General features: G+C 40.4%; 1 protein-coding gene across 8 annotated transcripts in view; it reads right to left on the minus strand.

Moving 5' to 3' along the window:
• The window catches only part of si:dkey-237h12.3 (teneurin-3), a 161,536-nt gene that overhangs the window by 20,789 nt on the left and 119,422 nt on the right, over positions 1 to 21,325 (minus strand). For all 8 annotated transcript variants that reach the window (XM_034227608.1, XM_034227613.1, XM_034227612.1 and 5 more), the window contains 3 exons: positions 18,194 to 18,461; positions 16,708 to 16,851; positions 1,431 to 1,680 (listed from right to left, as the gene is read on the minus strand). In XM_034227608.1, the coding sequence (XP_034083499.1) occupies positions 1,431 to 1,680; positions 16,708 to 16,851; positions 18,194 to 18,461 (662 nt within the window). The remainder of the gene's footprint in view (positions 1 to 1,430; positions 1,681 to 16,707; positions 16,852 to 18,193; positions 18,462 to 21,325) is intronic.

Below are 21,325 nucleotides of genomic sequence, written 5' to 3' on the forward strand. Positions count from 1 at the left end.
GCATTTTCTATGTGATCCTCTGGGAACCTTTGATTCGTATCACCTGTTGCTGTCAGGAATACATTCAATGTAGACCACACAGACTACATCACAAGTGACACCTCTCAGGAAGATTATTTTACATGGCAAGATCTGATACCTGTCAGTATAATAATAATAATACATAATATTTTTATAGGGCTTTTTAAGGACTCAAAATTGCTTTACAATAGACTGTAAGGGAAGGTTAGGGTGGGGGGTATAGGACTATCAAACTTGATCAACCGGCATGGATTGATTGGGGGGGGTGGCTATGAGTCGACAAGAGGAGAAGAGATGAGTTTTGAAAAGGGACTGGAATACTGTGAGGGTCTTAGAATAGCGGAGATCTTTGGGACAATATTACAAAATGTAAAGAAAATGTCTAAAATTATAAATTGTGAAAAATTAAATATGAAATAATTCTAGTGTGAACCAAAATATAATACTAAATATTATACAAGTGATTTTTCTTAACCAAAATGACAAAGATGGCATAAAAACACATTATTCTAATACGGGTCCTTTTAGACCCACTTATGGAAGAGTTTAGGGTCCAGTCACTCGTGCATCTAAGGGTTAAATTATTATGTATCTAGGGCAGGGTTGCTGAACATGCATTGTTTACAGCAGCACTATGCTTCCCATTCGTAGCGCTACACACATCCTCCCATGAGAACGGCTCTGTAGTGGCTGATCGCTGCACATATACATCGGCAGGTTTTCGAGGAACTAAGGGATGATTTTCCATCAGTTTACCTCTTAGACTTCCATTTTAGATTTTCATTTTTGTTAGTTGCAATCTGGATGCTAATTTACAATCTAGTTTATGTACAAAAAACCATCAATAGTGTGGTGGCCTACATATTTGTAAGGCATGTTTGTCATGTATGTTTCTCAATGTACATTTAATCAACATCTGCCACTTTTAAATAAGCCAACTGGTCGAATCAGAGTCATTGCTGAGAGAAGCCAACTTGGCATAAGGGCGTAAATCATCCAAATTACACGCTGAAGACAGGATGTCTTTTCTAATTATGGAGACGGATATAGAAAGGATTTCAATGGGTAGAGGGGAGATGTGTATGACTGAAAGTCTATCCACCATGCCATTTTAGTTTCCGCTCAGCACATGAGGCTTAATGTAAAAAGGTAAAGTGGGACCAGAAACTTTCAACTGTCCATATTTGAACATTTCTAGGGGTCAGCTACAGTATGTTGAACACAGTGGGGAAAAAAGGCAATATAACACGTATAAAATCACTATAATGTTATAACTATAACAGAAAACCCTCAAATTAAGCGTCAGCTTTTGTCTTTTCATCTTGATGTTAAACCCATTTCTTCATAATACATAGGTAAAGTGTCAACAGGTAATAGTCCCAAACCCGCTCTGATTAATGAGGCCTTACCTGAGCTCCATGATACTTGTGACATTTCCCGATGGGTAGATACGTCGGATGTAGTTGAAGTCTCCGACGTACAGACTTCCATCGATGCCCCACGCCAGAGCCACGGGCGCCAGCAGCTTGTTTCCCATGGCCTGTCCGTTACAGCTGGGGCACGAGATGCTCCGGCGCCGCCCGTTCCCCATGACGGTGGAGATCACCGGGGGCTGGAGCGAGATGAACTGATTCTCCCCACTGCCTTTGTAAAGGATACCTGTGAAACAAAGCCAGTGATTTGCAGGTTGAGTGGAAGCATGTCGATGTTTGACACTGGTGGCAACTTCTTTTCAAGACACACCTGGCAAAAATGTAAGAAGAAATACACACATTCAACATAGAATATTAAAGAAATACCTTGACATTTTACCGCAAGCTACATGAGAAAACTCTGCCCACCTACAGTAATTAACTTTCTGTGTTTGATCTGTACACAAACAGACACATGAAAAGACAAGTTGTTATTAAGATGTTATGAGCTGTAACTATTCCTTTTCCTCTGCTCCCACTCTTTATATTGAACTATGCCATCCACCTCGTAGTTCTAGCTTTATATTGAAATACTTTGTAATTAACTTGGATACATATTTGACATAATTCTCTTTAATAAAAGACAGGAAACAAACGCACGTTTTAATTAATACCATTCATCTTTGAATCTGAGTTAATTTAACTTCTTTAATTTACTTTGGGATTAATTTCCATGAAATTTGTTTGCCGTATTTAACTTAATATGCAAGATGATATTAAGACACATATTTCACTTAGTTTGTCCAGTGGCCTTCTTAATGCCATTTCATAAACCAATTAGAAAGTATATTCATTATAAGTTATACTACTATAAATACTACTATTTACTGTACACACATATACAATATATTAAGTGCATTCAAAGTTATTTTATAAATACAAAAATGGTGTTTCAGTACACTTTCATTATCACTTTTACTCAACTTCAATATTATTGTATTATTAACAAATACAGTATGACTTTTTATTTGTGTTGTAGATCCTTTATCCATCAGTCGAGTATAAATAAATAAAGCCTTCAAGACACTAATGTGTTTTTTAAAAGTTAAGAAATGAAGGTCTAAAAGAGTTTTGTTAATGTTTTTTGAGTGAAGACCAGACACGATGTGTTTTAAATACACTGGTCAGGGAATGAAGGCAGCACAAAGGCAGTCTATTAACAATCAATCCAGCGGCCACACCCTTACACTTCCTGCTTTAGTACAGACCCGCTTCAGTGGGTCCCTGAAAACCCCAAAGCTGAAGTAGATTTTATGTAAAATAATGTTCTTTTAACTTGCTTTCTCCCAGAGCCAGAGAGAGGTGGTAAATATAAATACCGCCTATGCAGTGTACTTCTCCTAATAAGGGCACATACATAATTTCACTGAGGACTCACCGAATTTGGTGACTCACGGCAGATAAATATTTTAACAAGAGGCAGATATAACTGGCTTTTTTTTGTTGGGTGGGTGGGGTGCGGTGGTGATCTGACATAGTGGGACTTTCTTCAAAGGGGAAAACACACATCAAAGGGAAGAAGTGCATGCTGGGAGCTCTTAATTATTCACATCCAACAACTTGTTTGAATCCACACAGCCTCTGCCCTAATTAGTGAATATATGACACCACTGAATGGCCACATAATATCGCTCTCCAGCGGCCTTATCCCGTAAGCCATCGTAACCCTCGATGTATGTGAAACCGTGCGTGCGGCTGCGCTGCGTGTCCCTTCCCTGATTAGTTTCCTTTCATTGATTTAATTGATTGAAGGGCGAATTTAAATGAAGGCACGGTCTGGCGAGACTCTTGACAGGACGATCTGACCAATCCGTCTTTTGTATCCCAGAGCATTACACATGAGCCTCTAACAAAGACAAATAGGTCCGGGGGACGGCTTTATGCGTGACGCCATCAAACGCACGACCTTGGGACTTTAATTGAACTGTGATCCATGTGTCTGCTCACTGAATGAAACACACGCTGTGATGAAAACTCCAAGGGACCTGAACGCATCAGCCTTGCACCAGAGACTACAAATATGCTATGTCATCTGACTATAATTTGAGTGTCTGCTTTTGTAATAGCTCATACACATTCTCTAGAAAGTCAAAGACGTTTCTAATATGTGATACCCAAGAGCCTATAAAGCAGTGTGTCTGTTGCAGCAGTCTATGAGTTTGGCTGACATACAGCATTTTATAAAAAGGAAAAACATATACTCCTAAGGTCTTTTCTATTTACACTTCCATCACGACAGTTTACTTCACACACAAGTCTCACCATAGGCTATAACACAGCATGAGGGAATGGATTAAAACACTAATCAATCATCACCCACCCCCCATGATCACCCCACACACACTTCGTATGGACTGTACACTCCTTCACTTTTATATTTATCACACACACTACTTCTACCGCTCTCAACTTAGAGTGAGTGAGGAGATTAAGGTTCAGTTTTCTTCCCTCAAGGACACTTGGTCATGAGACATTACTGCTGATGATTGTGGCGAGGATGAAGCTTGTGACGCCTCAACTGGAGAGCGCACTGATGGGAATTTGGCTCCGGACTATCCGGCGCCCCTGGCAAAAGAGAGAGACTCCTGCTGTGTTCAAACCTAAATGGCTTTGCAGTCGTTCAATGTATGTATACATATTGTTTTCAATATTATTTCACTCTGTTCTGATTTGAAGCTTGGTCCAAATCCATATAACTTTAAAGGAGCCGTGTTGTTCTTTTTGGGATTGTCCCTTTCCTGTAGGTTTTTGTGCATGTAAATAGTCTGTAAAGGCTAAAATCCCTTCAGAGGAAGTTTCTCTCCCCCCCCCCCCTTTGTTTACGTCTGCGACATAGTTACATCACTATGTCACATTCGCGCTTCCACTGGCTAATGCTCTAACAAATAGTAGGTGATAGAAGTGGGACATCTCTAAACAGTTGACCAATCACAACAGAGCCGGCTAGCTAACCAATCGGAGCAGACTGGGCTCTGGTTTCAGACAGAGGGTGAAAAGAGGTGCTGCAGCACAGACTGTATACAGTAAGAAAAAATACAATTATAAAACCTGAAAATGAGCATAGTGGGGTCCCTCCAACAACACTTTTTCCTAAGTAAGATGGAGATACTGTTGTTGTGCGAGATACTTTGTCAGTCTTGTTTTTTCTGGACAGGCTGGAAGTCAAATTACAAAGTATGGCAGCTGAATGGATCAAACATCCAATATTTGTCTGCCTATTGATTGGTATAGATGAAAGTGTGGAGGCGGATCTGAGTTTTGGATAGAAGACGGTCTAAGAGAAAATCCCTGTTTTGCTTGGCATTGAGAGGAAAGGCTTTCAGAGTCTGAGAATCTGTTGTCTCTTTTGCTCCAAGATCACTCCAACGCACATCTAATATAACTTCATATCACAGATTGAACAACAACTCTAAACACTCATACACAGTTACACTCCGAGACAGAATTTGCTGAGAAATAATGTCGATATTGAACATATCCATAATAAAGATGTGTATAAAAGAAAATGATAGTGAATATGAGTGTAGGGACATGGATCAAAGAGGAAAGCCATTTTCTCTCAGAAAATCAAGCGGAAAATAGAAAGCTAGCAGAGTCGATCATTACAGAAATATTTGAGCAAGGAGAGGATATTGCTGCTGCTCTGCTATATTCACATCCTCCTGTATAAATAAACTGATATTTCATCACTACGCTGTCCCAAGGCCAACTTCCTGAATACTCTCAGTTTCTTTAATTGATTCCTTTCAAATAATCATTACAGAGAGAAATCATTTGTTTGATTAAAGGCTAATTTGAGTCATGTAATGGATAAAATAAAAAGTTTTTAATGCCGACATCACAGCTTCTAAAAAGATTAATGGTACCAAATCAAGGCCTGAGCCTCAATACCTGAAAAAATAAAAACTAGAGTGCCCTGAGCAATGTCACCTTGGTGACACGTAGCAGAGAGTGCTGGGGAGGAGTGGTAATGTGTCTTAATTGTATCCTGTTCCTTCTGTTCTCCTTTGCACTGTGTCACTCTCTAATACACCACCCAGGCTAAAAGTGGGCCGAAAACCTCTTGTTGCTTCAAATGCAGCATGCGCATGGACTTTAGAGATACGTGTCTCCGAGATACTGATATACTGATCTCTGGCTGTGTACAAAAATAATCGGCTAAGTTACCAGAGATAGAGACAAGCTGCAGATTGAGGGGAAGGCACTTGTAATGAAGAAAGCAGGGGCAGGAGTACATGACTAAAGCAAGACACCAGCAATTTTGGCCTTATCTGGCCTGCCCAGGCTCTGGAGTGGAGGCAGAGAGAGAGAGAGAGAGAGAGAGAGAAGAGAGAGAGAGAGAGAGAGAGAGAGAGAGAGGAGAGAGAGAGAGAGAGAGCGCGGAGAGATAGAGAGAGAGAGAGAGAGAGAGAGAGAGAGAGAGAGAGAGAGAGAGAGAGAGAGGCCATTTTTGCTCAGGTCTTTAGCCACACAGAATGAGAGAAAAAGTCCTCAGATGTTGGAAGTGCTGCGAAAATGAAGCGGGAGGCACAACAAAGAGAGATAGTGAATGTCTGGAGCAAAACTGCAGCTGCAGAGGACCAGAGCTTTCTAACATGTTGGGTGAGGACATTAGTCAAGGTTTACAGCATTAAATAATCAATACTGGAGCAGCAATGAAGGCAAACAGTGATATTTGGATTCATCTTCATGCCGGCTGAAGGATATCGAACTGTATTCCTTGCCCAAAAACCCACGTGGGCCATAAATCTCAAATGTCAAAAAGTGCAAGACTGAATAATTCAGTTTGGATTCAGAAAATGTAAGGGGATCAAAGTATGTGCTGACACCCAGTCTCTGTAATACAAATGAATGTGTGAGGGGGATAGGATTACAGATAGAGTAATGATACTTTGATGTGAACACAGTATAAACTAGCGTACAAAAGTCCCTAACAAAAAGCATTTCACAGCAGAAGAGCTCACTGTCTTTGGGTTGAGCTAATAGGATTGCAGCATGGAACACTTTTGGCAAATTGATTAAGCTCCTGTCATACGAGGGTAAATGAGACAGAGCAACACAAGTTTTCATAACTATTTTTGAATCTTTCAAAATGTAGTCAGATTTAGCAATTTATTTTTGGTGCGGGTGAGAAAGCCTTGGGGAGGCTGCAGCATTAACTGCACACGAAAAACTCGACGCCAGCTGCTTGTTGTTTCATTTCTGTCATTACTGTTTCCATGTATAAATACAACCCTGTACATAATGATTTTCCATGCGCAGTTACATCCAATGTTCTGATAAAGCGAGACACGCAGCACAGCTCAGCCTAATAAAGGTTGCAGCATACATTAGCATATCACACATGCTGCATCTATCTGTTGATCACATAAGCGGCTCACAAAAACTTCAGCTCCAACTGTGACGCTGCCACAGTGAAGGCTTTGGAGACGGGTGTGCTATACTTTGAGACAGGTAGGATGAAACAAAACGCACCAGCAGCAGTCGAGCTAGAGGCAGGTTTTCCGTGTTCTTTTGCATACTTCACAAACTTCATGTTTTGGATGGCTTGACAGATTGGGTTCGGTGATAGGCCCTTGTGTCTGTTCTTTTAACTTACAACAAAGAAGCAGGACAAAGTGGCACCGGGGTTTGAACAAAGTGAAGGAAGACTCACTGACATGTTTTCCACAACCATATCCGACAAAAGACGGTGTCTGCAATCTGTGAGATGTGGAAAGACTGTAATATATGCAGAATGCATGGATGACATTACTGTGCAAACCAACTGAGTATTGTGGGATGAAAAGTGTTGGCCCTGCCAATTGTGGGTGTGCAAGGCAAGGCAAGGCAAGGCAAGTTTATTTATATAGCACTTTTCAACACAAGGCAATTCAAAGTGCTTTACAAAAAATGAAAGACATTAAGAAAATGGCATTTAAAATCAGTCATTAAAAAGAAAAGCTAATAAAATAAACATTAAAAGAAAAAAAGTACATGGATAAAAGTTACAGTGCAGTCTAAGATATGAATAGTTCAATTAAAAGCAGCGACAAAAAGAAAAGTCTTCAGCCTGGATTTAAAAGTAGTCAGAGTTGCAGCGGACCTGCAGGTTTCTGGGAGTTTGTTCCAGATATTTGGAGCATAATAACTGAACGCTGCTTCTCCATGTTTAGTTCTGACTCTGGGGACAGAAAGCTGACCAGTCCCTGAAGACCTGAGAGATCTGGATGGTTCATAATTTAGCAGGAGGTCAGAAATGTATTTTGGGCCTAAACCATTCAGTGCTTTATAAACCAGCAGCAGTATTTTGAAATCTATTCTTTGACACACAGGAAGCCAGTGTAAAGACTTCAGAACAGGAGTGATGTGATCCACTTTCTTAGTGTTAGTGAGGACTCGAGCAGTGGCGTTCTGAATCAGCTGAAGCTTCCTAATAGATTTGTTAGTGAGACCTGTGAAGACACCATTGCAGTAGTCGAGTCTACTGAAGATAAAAGCATGGACAAGTTTTTCCAAATCCTGCTGTGACATTAGTCTTTTAATCCTAGATATATTCTTTAGGTGATAGTAGGCTGATTTAGTAACTGTTTTAATGTGACTGTTGAAACTCAGGTCAGAGTCCATGACTACACCTAGATTTCTGGCTTTATCTGTTGTTTTGAACATTGCAGACTGAAGCTCAGCGCTAACTTTTATACGTTCTGACTTGGCTCCAAAAACCATTACCTCAGTTTTATCTTTGTTTAATTGGAGAAAGTTCTGACACATCCAGTCATTGATTTGTTCAATGCACTTACTCAGTGTTTGAATTGGAGCATAGTCTCCTGGTGAAATTGTTACGTAAATGTGTGTGTCATCTGCATAGCTATGGTAACTTATTTTGTTGTTCTTCATTATCTGAGCCAGTGGTAGCATGTAGATGTTAAAGAGAAGAGGCCCCAAGATGGAGCCTTGAGGAACCCCACATGTCATATTTGTCAACTCAGATTTGTATTTACCTATAGAAACAAAGTTGTTTCTGTCCTTTAAGTAGGATTCAAACCAATTTAGAACTGTTTCCGAAAGTCCCACCCAGTTTTCCAGTCGGTCTAGTAATATGCTGTGGTCAACAGTGTCAAACGCAGCACTGAGATCTAATAATACAGTACTAACACTGAAGTTCTGCCACTGTCTGTGTTTAAGTGGATGTCATTTAAGACCTTTAGAAGAGCAGTCTCAGTGCTGTGGTTTGGACGAAAGCCTGACTGGAACACATCCAAACAGCTATTTAAATGCAAGAAATTACTCAACTCTTGAAAAACAACTTTTTCAATAATTTTACCTAGAAATGGGAGGTTTGATATGGGCCTGTAATTGTTCATTACTGAAGCATCTAGATTATTCTTTTTTAAGAGCGGTTTTACATGCAGTGCATGTAAGATTCTATAAAAGACTATGTTCAAGATGTAAGCAGAATGTAATTCTAGTTGCAAAAGCATTCCTCCCTTAAAACACAGCTCCTCTGTTTGCCAAAATATGTGGGAACAGAAATATTTTCTGAGGTTTTCTTTAACCGACCGGGCAAAGAGACAGTGGCTAAAGCCAGATTGATAGAGGAGAGGATATGCAGAGGATATATCAGGATGCTCCACCAGAGCTCATGTAACCCTCCCTCATAAATGTAACTACACATGAGGGCTGGGGAGATACCACATAGCAACCACAGACAATGTGATTGGTCAGCTTGGCCTGCTTGCATTTTTCTCCGTATGTGTTTTTGATGGCAGTAAAGATTAGGAGAATTCATGTAGCAATTCAAATTCAATATCAGCAGCATGAACAGATATAAAAGCGGGAGTCTATTTCTATGCACAATTAGCCACAAAGGCACTTAAATAGTGTGCTGTTAGAGCAGTGAACCTTATTAACCTCTTCACACTCACCGGATCCACTGACTCATGAACTGAAACTATTTATTCACACTGAGGTGATAAATACATGCCACTTTATAATAATTTTCTATTTTGCGAGGAAACAAGCCGTTGCAAAAATGTGAGCTTCCGGCAACTGAATCAATCATCTTTATTTAAAGAGACTCTTGGTCCATTATTACAAAAACATACAACACTCAAATATAAATTAAAAAAGGCAGTTATACCAATGTTTCCACAGAGGTGACTGGTATCGTACAGCACTGAAACACGGATTTGACAGCAGCATAATGACAGAGTTATGAGAAACATTCAATCGACAGATGAATTTGTACATTCGATTTCTCAAAAGAGCATGGAACGTGTTGACTCGTGCGTTACAGAACATTTCACTTGCACTGCACCACCTTGGTTTTTCAAGCAGTATACGCAAACAGTCATTATATGCAACCTGGAGCTTCTTGAGGCTCGCCTTCTTATAGACCCACAAGGGGGCAGTATAGAGAGGAGTGCAATAAGCTCTAAAGAGGTTCACCTTAACCTTATCTGAACACCAAGAGAATTTTCTAGCCAACATGTTGGCTTGTATAAGACACGCCGCTGTCTATACATGTCCTCATCATCAGCCATTTCATCTGTGATGATGTGTCCCAGATACTTAGTGTTACAGCAAACATACAGCAGATACTTAGTGTTACAGCAAACAGACAGCACCTGCCCTGACAGGTAGAATGTTGGAAAACAAAGGTTCTTATCCCCTTTTGCTCTGCAGATCATTACAGCGCTCTTCTTAGCATTGTATTTAACATCAAATTTGACTCCGTAATCAGAACAAACATTTAGCAACTGTTGAAAACCAGCACTGCTAGGAGAAACAATAGCCAGATCATCGGCATACATAAGATGGTTTACAATCACATTACCAATCACACACCCTGTTTTACAGACACTTAAATCATCTGATAGATCATTCATATAGATATTAAAAAGGCATGGTGAGAGGAGCCCCCCCTGGCGGACTCCATTACCAACACCAAATGGCGCCGAGACTGCATTCCCCCATTTGATCCGCATGCTCTGGTTGGCATACCAATAAGCCAGGATCTTAATTATACTGTTAGGCACACCCCTTTGTCTCAATTTTAAAAACAGTTTATGGTGGTTAACTCGGTCAAAAGCCTTAGAGGCATCAATGAAACCAATCAGAACAGTGGAATTCTGTCTTCTATATGTTTCTACCATTTCTTTCAAAGCATAGATGCATAGCTCAGTACCATGCTTAGCCTTGAAGCCAAACTGGTTATCTGAGGTACATAAATAGGAACATAGTCTATCTAACACAATTCTTTCCAGGACTTTGGATAACACACTGGCTAGAGCAATTGGTCTATAGTTATCCAAGCTCCCTACCTTGCCCGCTTTGTCCTTAATGACAGGGACCAAAGTAACAGTCAACATGGAGTCTGGCAACATACCATGAGTCATGAGGCCGGTAAAACAAATGGCAAGAAGAACTGCAACCTTCGGGCTTGCCAGTTTAAGGTGCTCTGCAGTGATTCGGTCAGAGCCGCATGCTTTATTATCAGCTAGCTGTGAAATTGCTCGATAAACCTCTTTAGCTGTGATTCCCACTGTGTCACTCTTCACAACATTACCAACTTTGTAGGGGTCACTTTTAACACAATTAAGTATATTAGAGTAATGTTGCCTCCACAACTCAGCTATGTTATCGGCTCCAGATACTCCCTCTATGGTACACGGTAATGACGTACTGGCCCTGTTCAGAGCTCTCACCTCCTTCCAGAAGCCAGTCACATCATTATGAAGGAGCTTTTCAGCCATAGAGTCTGCTCTCAATGTTTCTGTGTGTTTGTTGACATAACGAACTGCATATTTATATCTAGCATTTGTACGCTTTTTGAGATCCAGGACAGGCCCCTCTCTGGGCATACCTGCCTGGACCCAGGCCCCAAAAGCATTCTTGGCTTCAGCGTATTGATCAGCCACATGTTTATTCCACCCTGGCTTGACATTGTGTCTCTTCCTAGAGTAGGTACAGCACGGTCTACTGGCCTCCCATACAGCTCCCACAATACAATCATACATGTTACAGAGGTCTTCACGGTGAGAGTTTTCATTACAACCCACATTAACACACAGAGTTGCCACTTTGGGTAGATATACATCACTCAATAGGACATCAGTTCTCCCATAGTACAATAGCCTATCCTCATTTGTGAGCTTGGACCAATCCACTTTAGTGGTACAGGCATTTTTAACCTCCTGAGACATCTCAGGGAGACTATCATAATCTAGTGACATTATAAAAGGAATGTGATCTGACATTGATGCCTCATACACAATCTCGATTGATCTTACAGTGTCATGGGCATTAGCAGTGCTTATGCAATGGTCAAGCCATGAAGTTGTATGCCAGGCCTCGCTTATATATGAATAGCTATCTGTAGGCAGAAGTATTTGGCTTGATAATATAAGATTGTTATCATCACAAAACTGTAGCATATGCTTAGCAAACAAGGACCTTTTGTCTGATATGTCAGCATTCATATCACCCACTACAAAAACACTGGTGGAATGATTATCAGCAATAAAAGAATGTATAAAAGCAAGTCTGTTCAGGTATTCATCTTCATTATGCTGTGACTCATATGGTGTATATACATTGAGAATGCTAAACTCCTTGTTATTCATTTTGATCTGTACAGCAATACACCAGTCAACTTCAAGCCTGATGACATTAATGACAGTGTCCAGCTTTTTGTGCCACAGGATAGCCACGCCCCCTGCTATCCTTCCTCTCACTATTCCCAGAGATAGGTCCGTAGTGGACTCACCAGCCCCGTGAAAATTGTCATTAAGAGAGTTCAAGTTTCCCAAGTCCTGCTTTGGTAAGAAAGTTTCTTGCAAGCATAAAATGTCACATTTTTGTAGCAAGTTGTCCACCACTACACGTCGGATCCTATCAGCAGCGCTGTTGCCCAGGCGCAGCCCGCGACAATTAAATGATACCCGCATAACGTTTAGCTAAGCAGCTCAGCCGTAGCTATGGAGTCAGATTTGGGTCAATATTCTCGCGCGTAAAACAAGCTACTCACGAGCGGAAAATGTGCTTTTACACGCGCATAAAATGACCCTCGCGCGCAAATTAAACCCCCGCGAGCGGCTCTGCGCCCGCGAGCGGCTCTGCGCTCGCTCGCGAGAGAGACAGCCCTCTTGCTTGCTCGCGGGAGTGTCAGCCTCGCGGAGTCTGTCTACGCGCGCGTGAAAAGTTTCTGGCATTTTGGGGAGGAGCCACTGGACTTTGATTGACAGCTGCCAGGAAACCCGGGGTTGCCAGGTTTAATAAATGCCTGAACTACCAAGAGCCGAGCAGTGACGGCAGCAAAATATAGGTGCGTACAGCAGACAGTAGCTAGCAGTTTTCGACGGACACAGCCCACTGAAAAATATATTGTTTTATATCAAATTAATGTATATTACATTACATTGCATTTAGCTGACGCTTGTATCCAAAGCGACTTACAATAAGTACATTCGACCAGGAAGACACAACCTTGAAGAAAACAGAATCATATATATATATATATATATATATATATATATATTAGCTGTACACTTTACGAATATAATAGTTTTTTATGGACAACTTTACCATTCAATCTCGTCCAACTGATTTTGCTGCCGTCACTGCTCGGCTCTTGGCAGTTCAGGCATTTATCAAACCTGGCAACCCCGGGTTTCCTGGCAGCTGTCAATCAAAGTCCAGTGGCTCCGCCCCAAAGTGCCAGAAACTTTTCACGCGCGCGTAGACAGACTCCGCGAGGCTGACACTCCCGCGAGCAAGCAAGAGGGCTGTCTCTCTCGCGAGCGAGCGCAGAGCCGCTCGCGGGCGCAGAGACGCTCGCGGGGGTTTAATCTGCGCGCGAGGGTCATTTTATGCGCGTGTAAAAGCACATTTTCCGCTCGTGAGTAGCTTGTTTTACGCGCGAGAATATTGACCCAAATCTGACTCCATAGTAGCCCCATTCAGTACCCTCGCACCAGCAAAAGGTCTAGCTCCGCTCCGCTTTACGTGGTTCATAGTATCTTCTCACAACTGAGCCTTCAGGCCAGAGTTCTGGGTTAAACATCTCCGCAACTTCATTGCACTCAGCACACACTTTAAACGAGCTATATCTGCTGCTTGCAGTGTCAATACGGTGACAGACAGTTAACATCACGGCCGAGTTGTTCAGTTAGATATTCGGACAGTGTCTCAGCATCAAGGTCTGGCGAGAATTTGGTAGCAAAAACACTCACCAACTTCGTACGGATCACTTTGATATTCCCTTGTGCAGCAGTGCCAACAATAGGCTTAGGCATCCTCCGTTCAGGTTTCCCAACAAGCTGTTTAGATAAGGCAGACTGGCCCTCGGCCCTATTCCTCCGACCTTGGCCCTGTTTCACAACTTGACTCCATACCTGCGAATTTACCGCAGTTCCTCCAGGGCTCACACAGGCACTCACGGTCCCTGACGCAGCGAGCGGGGTCAACACAGTTGGGATGTACTACATCAGTAGAAGAGCCGGGGGGGCTCGCATCCTTCACCAACACCGCACCATCCTGGCCATCACCCTGAGCGCTCCCACAGGTAGTTTCAGCGTCACTTGGTACAGCCAGTCCTCCACCATGACTCGGCTCCAACTGGCGTTCTACGGCAGCAACTCTGCTGTCCATGGTCGCAGCCACAGCACGCAGGTCCTCACCGATATCTGCCTGAACTTCCACTACGTGTCTTAATGCGCAAACCTCGCTGTGCAGTCGCTCCATCTTGCTCAGCAGGTTGGACACATCCAGGTTGTTAAACGTAATAGGCGGCAGCTCATCCAGGTAGTGGGAGACAAAACGGGGGATGTTTTCACCGCATTCATTTAGCACTTTTAGGCAGCTTTTAATATTGTTTGCATCCTTCTGGTTGCCTTTAAAGGCCACACACCGCTGCTTGGTTTCAGGAATGATAAAATAAGGGATTTATCCATATATTGCACTAAATCCAAATACATGATTGACACAAGATAATAGCTGATGATAACAAACGTGTTGCCAGTGATTTAAAGTTACTTAATTTACTCAAGTATTGTAATTAATTAACATTTTGAGGTTAATGTTATTTTAAAAAATGTTTCCATTTCCTGTTACGTTATAGTCAACATTTTCTATCTTTTTATTTTACCCCACTACATATGTGACCAATTTAAATACTTTAAAGATTCAGATTAATAAAACCAAATATAATCATCAGCATTTGTATGATGTTAAAAAATTCTAAGCCGCACATTATTTACTGTAAATATATTATGATGCAAATACTTTTATAGGTGGTTCTACTTTTCCTGGTTCTACTTTTACCTCACAGCTTTTTGCCTAATAAAAAACATGCCTAGAGCTAAGTTTGCACATCTTTGCTGCCTTTGATATAATGACTTTATTTCAGCCCGACAAAGGTGAGTGAATTTGAAAAGAGTGAAACTCCTACAATGTGGTGACCAGTACGACCTCTGAGTGAGAGAGTGTGGGCGGACGGTCCAACTCTGAAGAGTGGAGGTTGGTGCAAAAACAAACTAGGTAATGCTGTGTGTTTTGTGGGGATGTTAATACTGATACGATTGGACATAAGGTCATCAAGCCCAATCCTGATTGTCACAACATTTTATCTTAAAATTAGATTTTGTTCCATAAAAAAGAGACTTTCTTGCTCTATCTCTGAATGAAAAGTTACATTTGAACGTTTATCTGCCTCAGAGCAATGACATTTGGTTAATCTTTTCTGAAGAATATTGACCTCTAAAAGCTCATGACCTGAAGATGGCTTTACAAAGGTAATGCTTTCCACCTGCCACTATTTAAGAACAGTTCAGATTGCATGCAAACATACTGCACTGTATCTCCCAATGCCAAAGTAACCCACATGCTGCAAATATGCCTGCTAGAAACTAATATGTAACTGTCTGGAAATCTAAAACTGAAAAAGGAAGAAATAAAAACAACCACACCTAGTAATTATTTCAGTTTTAACATTTGCACTGCTTGTCGTTTTCCCTCCTGAATAATAGAAATAAAGTTGAATCAGACGAAAAAAATCAATCTCAACCAAGCCAGGCTCCTGAGCAGAGATGGCTATCGCTGTGAGAAACAACAAAGCAAGTCTGCAGACTCAGTGGCTCACACAGACACAAAAATCTGCCTGCAGCCAGGAAAAACATCACTACAGGTGTAATTACCAGTGTCTCGGATGCATTTGTTGTTCACACAAGCTCTTACATTTTGTGTTCGATGCCGACAGAAAAAATCCTCTATTTATTCCTGCAAGCCATTTGGGAAACTAATTTGGTTAAAGCTACAGTATCCATTTATCCATCTCTTGTATTATGACTTTGCAAATGCATGCCAGTAAAATTGTAAAACAACTAGAAATTAGCAAAGCCAAACATTGAAAGCAAAAAACAACAACCACAAAAACCTTTTTATCCAGTCACAATTTCTAATTTGATAGTGTGAGACTAAGGACTCTGCTGGAGGCCACACATGTAATCTTGACTATTTTAAAAGATGAAAGGGCCACAAATTGTGTCGGACAACTGGAACAATGATTGCGAGCTGGAGTGGATTTAATGTCAAAACAGCAGCCTGGCGCACTGACAATGCTCACTAGCCCGAGGCCCACTCCTACAATCGCTGTCTTATTAGAGCCTGTGCAGCTGTAACGCAGCTCTGAAATGTGCAGATTATAGAAAGCAACATCCTGATACTGTAAGCCAGCTGTATGTATATTTGATAGTTTCATTATGCATGTTTCCCTCTCATGTCTGTGCACCAGCGCGACAAAGACAAACTCATGTGCATTTATTGCACTAGGCGATTAAAGCCGTTCTAATTGATGAAAGGGCGAGAAATTAATTTAGTTTGTTGAATTAATGCGGGAATTAAACATGACGCCTGTTCATCAAAAGCACAAGCCTCCATGCGCAGCAAAAGGCCAACTTCTTCCTGAAATAGCTGAGCAGTTTGGAATTGTAGCGCAGCCCCGCACCCTGGTGACTTAGTCTCTGATTTATTCTGTCATTACTGTGAATGATCGGCCCTTCAAAACTCTCCTCTATTATCTGCAGACGGGATGACGAACAATATTTCATTTTGATTCAAGCATTTATTGCGGTGATTCTGGGTAAAGACCACCTGCCTGTAACCCTAAGAGGCCACCTATCTCTGCCCAGCATGCACACACATACGCACTTATAGCAGATATATGAGCATTTCTTACCGTTCTGGATGTCCAATATGTGGTGTTTGTCTAACATCCACCCTCCCATGGTGGATGCATCGAGTTCATAGCCTTGTAACACCGCAGTCCTCTTCTCCCAGAGCACGACATCAAGGCAGGACTCGTATTCATATCCCACCGACACTGAAAGCAATGATGGCATATTCCTATGGTGAGCAAGGTTGCAACCTCCTTACCTGACACTTATGGCAGCAATGAGGCTTGTAGCCCATAAGACATTCAGCGCACGTTGTGGCAGTTTTTTTTTCCTGTACTCCCTGGTTCTGCTTTCTCGTTGACTATCATTTACTCCAGCTGGGAGGACTTTATAAGACCTGTGGGGTTTCTGTGCCTCACCTGCAGAGTTTGGATTGTATGCCTGCTCTTCTCGTTTGTTTTATCTTGTGTAAATGCAAATACACCACAATACAAAATAGCGCGTGAAGAGGTATGAATTATTTAAACGATAACGTCTCAGATGGAGAACATTACAGTTAACATCACAAACGCTGCAACATTCTTGCCAGGAATGAATCCTGATTTTTAGCGCTGCAAGGGTTGGTTTTCTGTAATAAATAACTCAAACATTAGTCTTTCTTAATATAACTCCTCAGACTTTTTCAGACTTAAAAATGATTTTTGTTGCAACACATTAAAGGTAGGCTAGGCAATTTATACTAGGAGTTATTTTGTATAGATTTTCTGAAATTCTCTTTACATCCCAACAGCAATATTGAAAGGGGTTTACAATGAATAAGGAAATCAATCTTGTGTGGCTGTTTAGGCCAGTAATAGGCATATCTTGATGTCTACAGCGTGCACTCTGCCTGTGAATGTATTGAGGCATATGGATAAAGATTGTGATTGTGATAATAATAATGCACTGCACTTCCCTCCAGTGCTCTCCTAGTGCACTTACATGTGTTTTGGGGCAGTGTTCTTTTGGAGAGAGGCCTGGATACTTTCAAAACAAACTTAATCTTGTTGGGTTCTGCAAAGTTGCCTACCCAAGCTTTAAGATGCGGCATGGAGTAACTTAAAAAAGCCCTAATGTAGTATAACGTTCAAGACAACACTTAAATCATTATTTAAAAACATAAATAAGTTATTTTGTTATGTATGATCTCATCAAATAGTCTGTTATCATTTGTGGTTTTTTTTCTCAGTCTACTGCCTCATAGGCAGAAATGTAGTCAGCGCATGCTGCGGAAATATCATACATGCAAAACAAAGAAGTCAGCAAAAGAGCAGTGGCCTTCAAAAATGCAGCACTGGGGGGATTTCAGGATTTCACACCACCTGCTAAATTGTTATTGCATATGGTAACAAAAGCAGTCCCCGGATAAATAATCCTCAATTTAGAAAAATAAAAACATCAATTCTCAAAAGTTCAACCAAGGTTCAGTGCCTGAAGGTAGAGTGAGCCTGTGAGTGAACCCACACTTACACAACATCTTCAGACAGCAGCTTCACAGCATGTACTCACCCATTGCCTCTGCGAGGCCAAAGACCCTCTGACTGTAGGCGTCTGTTTTATCCCAGATGAAGGTGTATGAGAGGTCGGGGAAGGCAGGGAAAGACTTCTGGAACTGACGGCCCATGACGGCCACCATCAGGTGGACCTTCATCAGGCCGAAGGGGAGGCGGTCCGGGGTCAGCAGCACCTTGAGGATGGGCTTGTAGCCAGGCGCCCTGGAGCTCAGGTAGACCAGGTTCAGGTCACTGCCTGGTATAGCAACTTGCTCATGAAGGACCTATGATTTCAATTAGCAGTCAGACCGGTGGCAAATACACAGTGTGAGGTATGGACTTAGTAACACGAGGAACAGCAGTGTCTTGGCATCTTCCACTACACTGTATATTCAACCCTGTCTCCTAAAAATTACGTTCCCACAGAACTAAACTGCATTCTCAATTACGTTTAGCTAGAAACTTATTTTCTCCCACGTTACGTTTCTTATGAACGTATCTCAAATACGTTTATTTTCTACATATCTTTGCCATTTATTGTCTTGCTTATAATAATAATAATAATAGTCATTTATAAATATCATTTTAGAGCACACATTTGAAATCAGTAGGCGAGGCTGTAATTTCGCCAGCTGAGGCAGAAAATAATAGTTTTAACATGCCAAACAGCTGCTGTGTCGTTTATTGCACCTCAAACATTAAACAAATCCAGAGTTACGTGTTTCTGTACTTCCTCTAAGAAGAAAGGACAGTAACAGAAGATCTCTGTGCCTTCAGGCTTGGTCGCCGTTCAAATGACAGTGTTGGGTTCCCCAAAAGTGGGCGGGGCTGTAAAGTGACGTAGATTTTACTCTCATCTATTATTCAAAACCATTCTATTTATTCTAACGTTAATTACATGCCAGTGTTTTATCTTTTTATTTATTTGTTTTTATTTTAAATCGTATATCCTCCGTCTGTGAGGAAAATAAATGGGGCTTAGAGCCTCAAAATACTGAAATCTGTATTTTTGAAAATCTTTTTTTCTTCTAATTTGTTATTCTTTTCTAAATAACACACTGTTATTTACTCAACAATAACACACAATTATCCTTGTTTTTATTTATTCGTTTAATTCTATAATCTTGGGCTTTTTAGCATGCTTTTTAGCCGTAAATAAAGTCGCCGGAAACAGACGTAGGCCTATAAAGGACATTTCGAACGATACACACCTCCAGCGCCATATAGATAGATTATATATTAGATTAAATGGCTCTGCACAACACAAACCCACTGAACAGATTACACAAGATCCTCAGCTTGAAGCTCGTTGATTGGATGTTTTAGCCGCAATGCATGTTGGGATATGATGTTAATGTGATATGTTATCCGAAAAAAAAAATAATACTTTATTCCCAGTGTTCTTGCTTTTCTCTTTGGAAGTCATCACATAACGGCATTGTAATACACGGTTCGGCTGCATTAAATATTACATATCTGATGAGAAGACTTCTAGACAAACTTGAAGAACTGCTGCCAAAACTGAATACTTGACGTGGATCATAAATATATCCACAATTAAAAAACATCTTGCATTTCTTTTCACAAAATACGTCTCCTTGCAGTATCAATAGTAATTCGGCTGACTTTTATATTTGATCCAATTGGTAGATAGGTTATATTTACACCATAACGGTGCACAGCTGATTGAAAAGGACTTGTAGTTTTTAAAGATACTGATTTTCTTTGAATATAAGAATGTAAATACTGAGTTGAGCGAATAGTCAGGGGATTTGGGTGATGGGAGACACATCTATGGAATCACAATTTCAATAGCTTACCATTAAATGACGGATATACCTTTCTGTCTGTGATGTTTTACAAATCAGATATTAATGTGTGGAAGTAAAACATGAGAAATAGTATAGCAATATCCTGTAAAATTATGTAAAAACATGAATAAAACTACACATCTTCAGATGTTATACATACATAAGTGTCCTACACTAATAATACAAAGTTATTATTAGTATGCAGTGTGTACCTTGTGTGCACCGCCTAGTGGTTAAAGCACGTTATTGAATTATTTGTGTTGAATAATGTTATTTTTGATGAATAATGTTATTTGATGAAAAACATATTAAGAGTACATACTTTCATAGGGGGAAAGTAGAAGGTCAATGATAGAAATATAGAATATAAAAAATCAAGAAGATACTGTAAGTGATCTCTACAATAAAACAGTTTAGTGCCGGATGTACAAAGATATTAATATGAGGATGTGCAAAACAGAAAAACTAATTAACCTTTTTTAACACATTAAAGAATACTTTAGGTTAAGGTCTTCTTTCAAATAAGAAAAACACTTTGGGGGTATCTATCTACCGATGAATATTAAGCCTGACAAAGTACTTAACGTCTAATATATTGCTTTCCTGCAATGTTAACTATGTTGAAGCACTTATTTTATCTGATATTATACATACTATGAATTATACTCTTGTGTATGTAGATAGAATAAGAAATGTGCAGAATATGACAGTTTAATGGTGGAGGTATGTATACACACATATTGATAGATGTCTTGTAATGCACTGTTGAGGAACCTGTGACCCAAGTTTTTCATTCATTGCATAACTACACCGTAGTTGTGTATATGATATGTCAATAAACCTTTGAAAATCTTGAAAGGGATGTGCAAAATAGCCATAATATACAGTTTTTAATTAACTATTAGTAGAGAATAATGATTAATGAATATACTTTATAGAGATCTGCAGATAAATGTTTAGTCTTCTCAAGCACCAACTATCAAATATCTCTCCTGATTGTTGGCACTTGACAATCACCTTTCCCTGAATGTTACTCAGGTGTAACTAAAGTCTGCTTTAAGGGTTGTTTATATTTCACATAATTAATCAGAATCTGCAAAGTAACTAAAATAAATGTAGTGGAGTAAAAATACCAGGTTAACCTCTGAATTGTAGTGGAGTAGAATTACAAAGTAACAATGAGCTGTCATGTGGGTATATATTAATGCTGCCCATTATGGATACTAGCGATTTTCACCCATTTAGTAATTATATGTTTTAAATTTGTACACACTAATTTGTTTCCTATCGCCTAAACCTCCAGGGCTGTAGGCCTACACAGTTTAATACTGTCAACT

Source organism: Gymnodraco acuticeps, unplaced genomic scaffold (genome assembly GCF_902827175.1).
Source record: "Gymnodraco acuticeps unplaced genomic scaffold, fGymAcu1.1, whole genome shotgun sequence".
Taxonomy (NCBI): Eukaryota; Metazoa; Chordata; class Actinopteri; order Perciformes; family Bathydraconidae; genus Gymnodraco; species Gymnodraco acuticeps.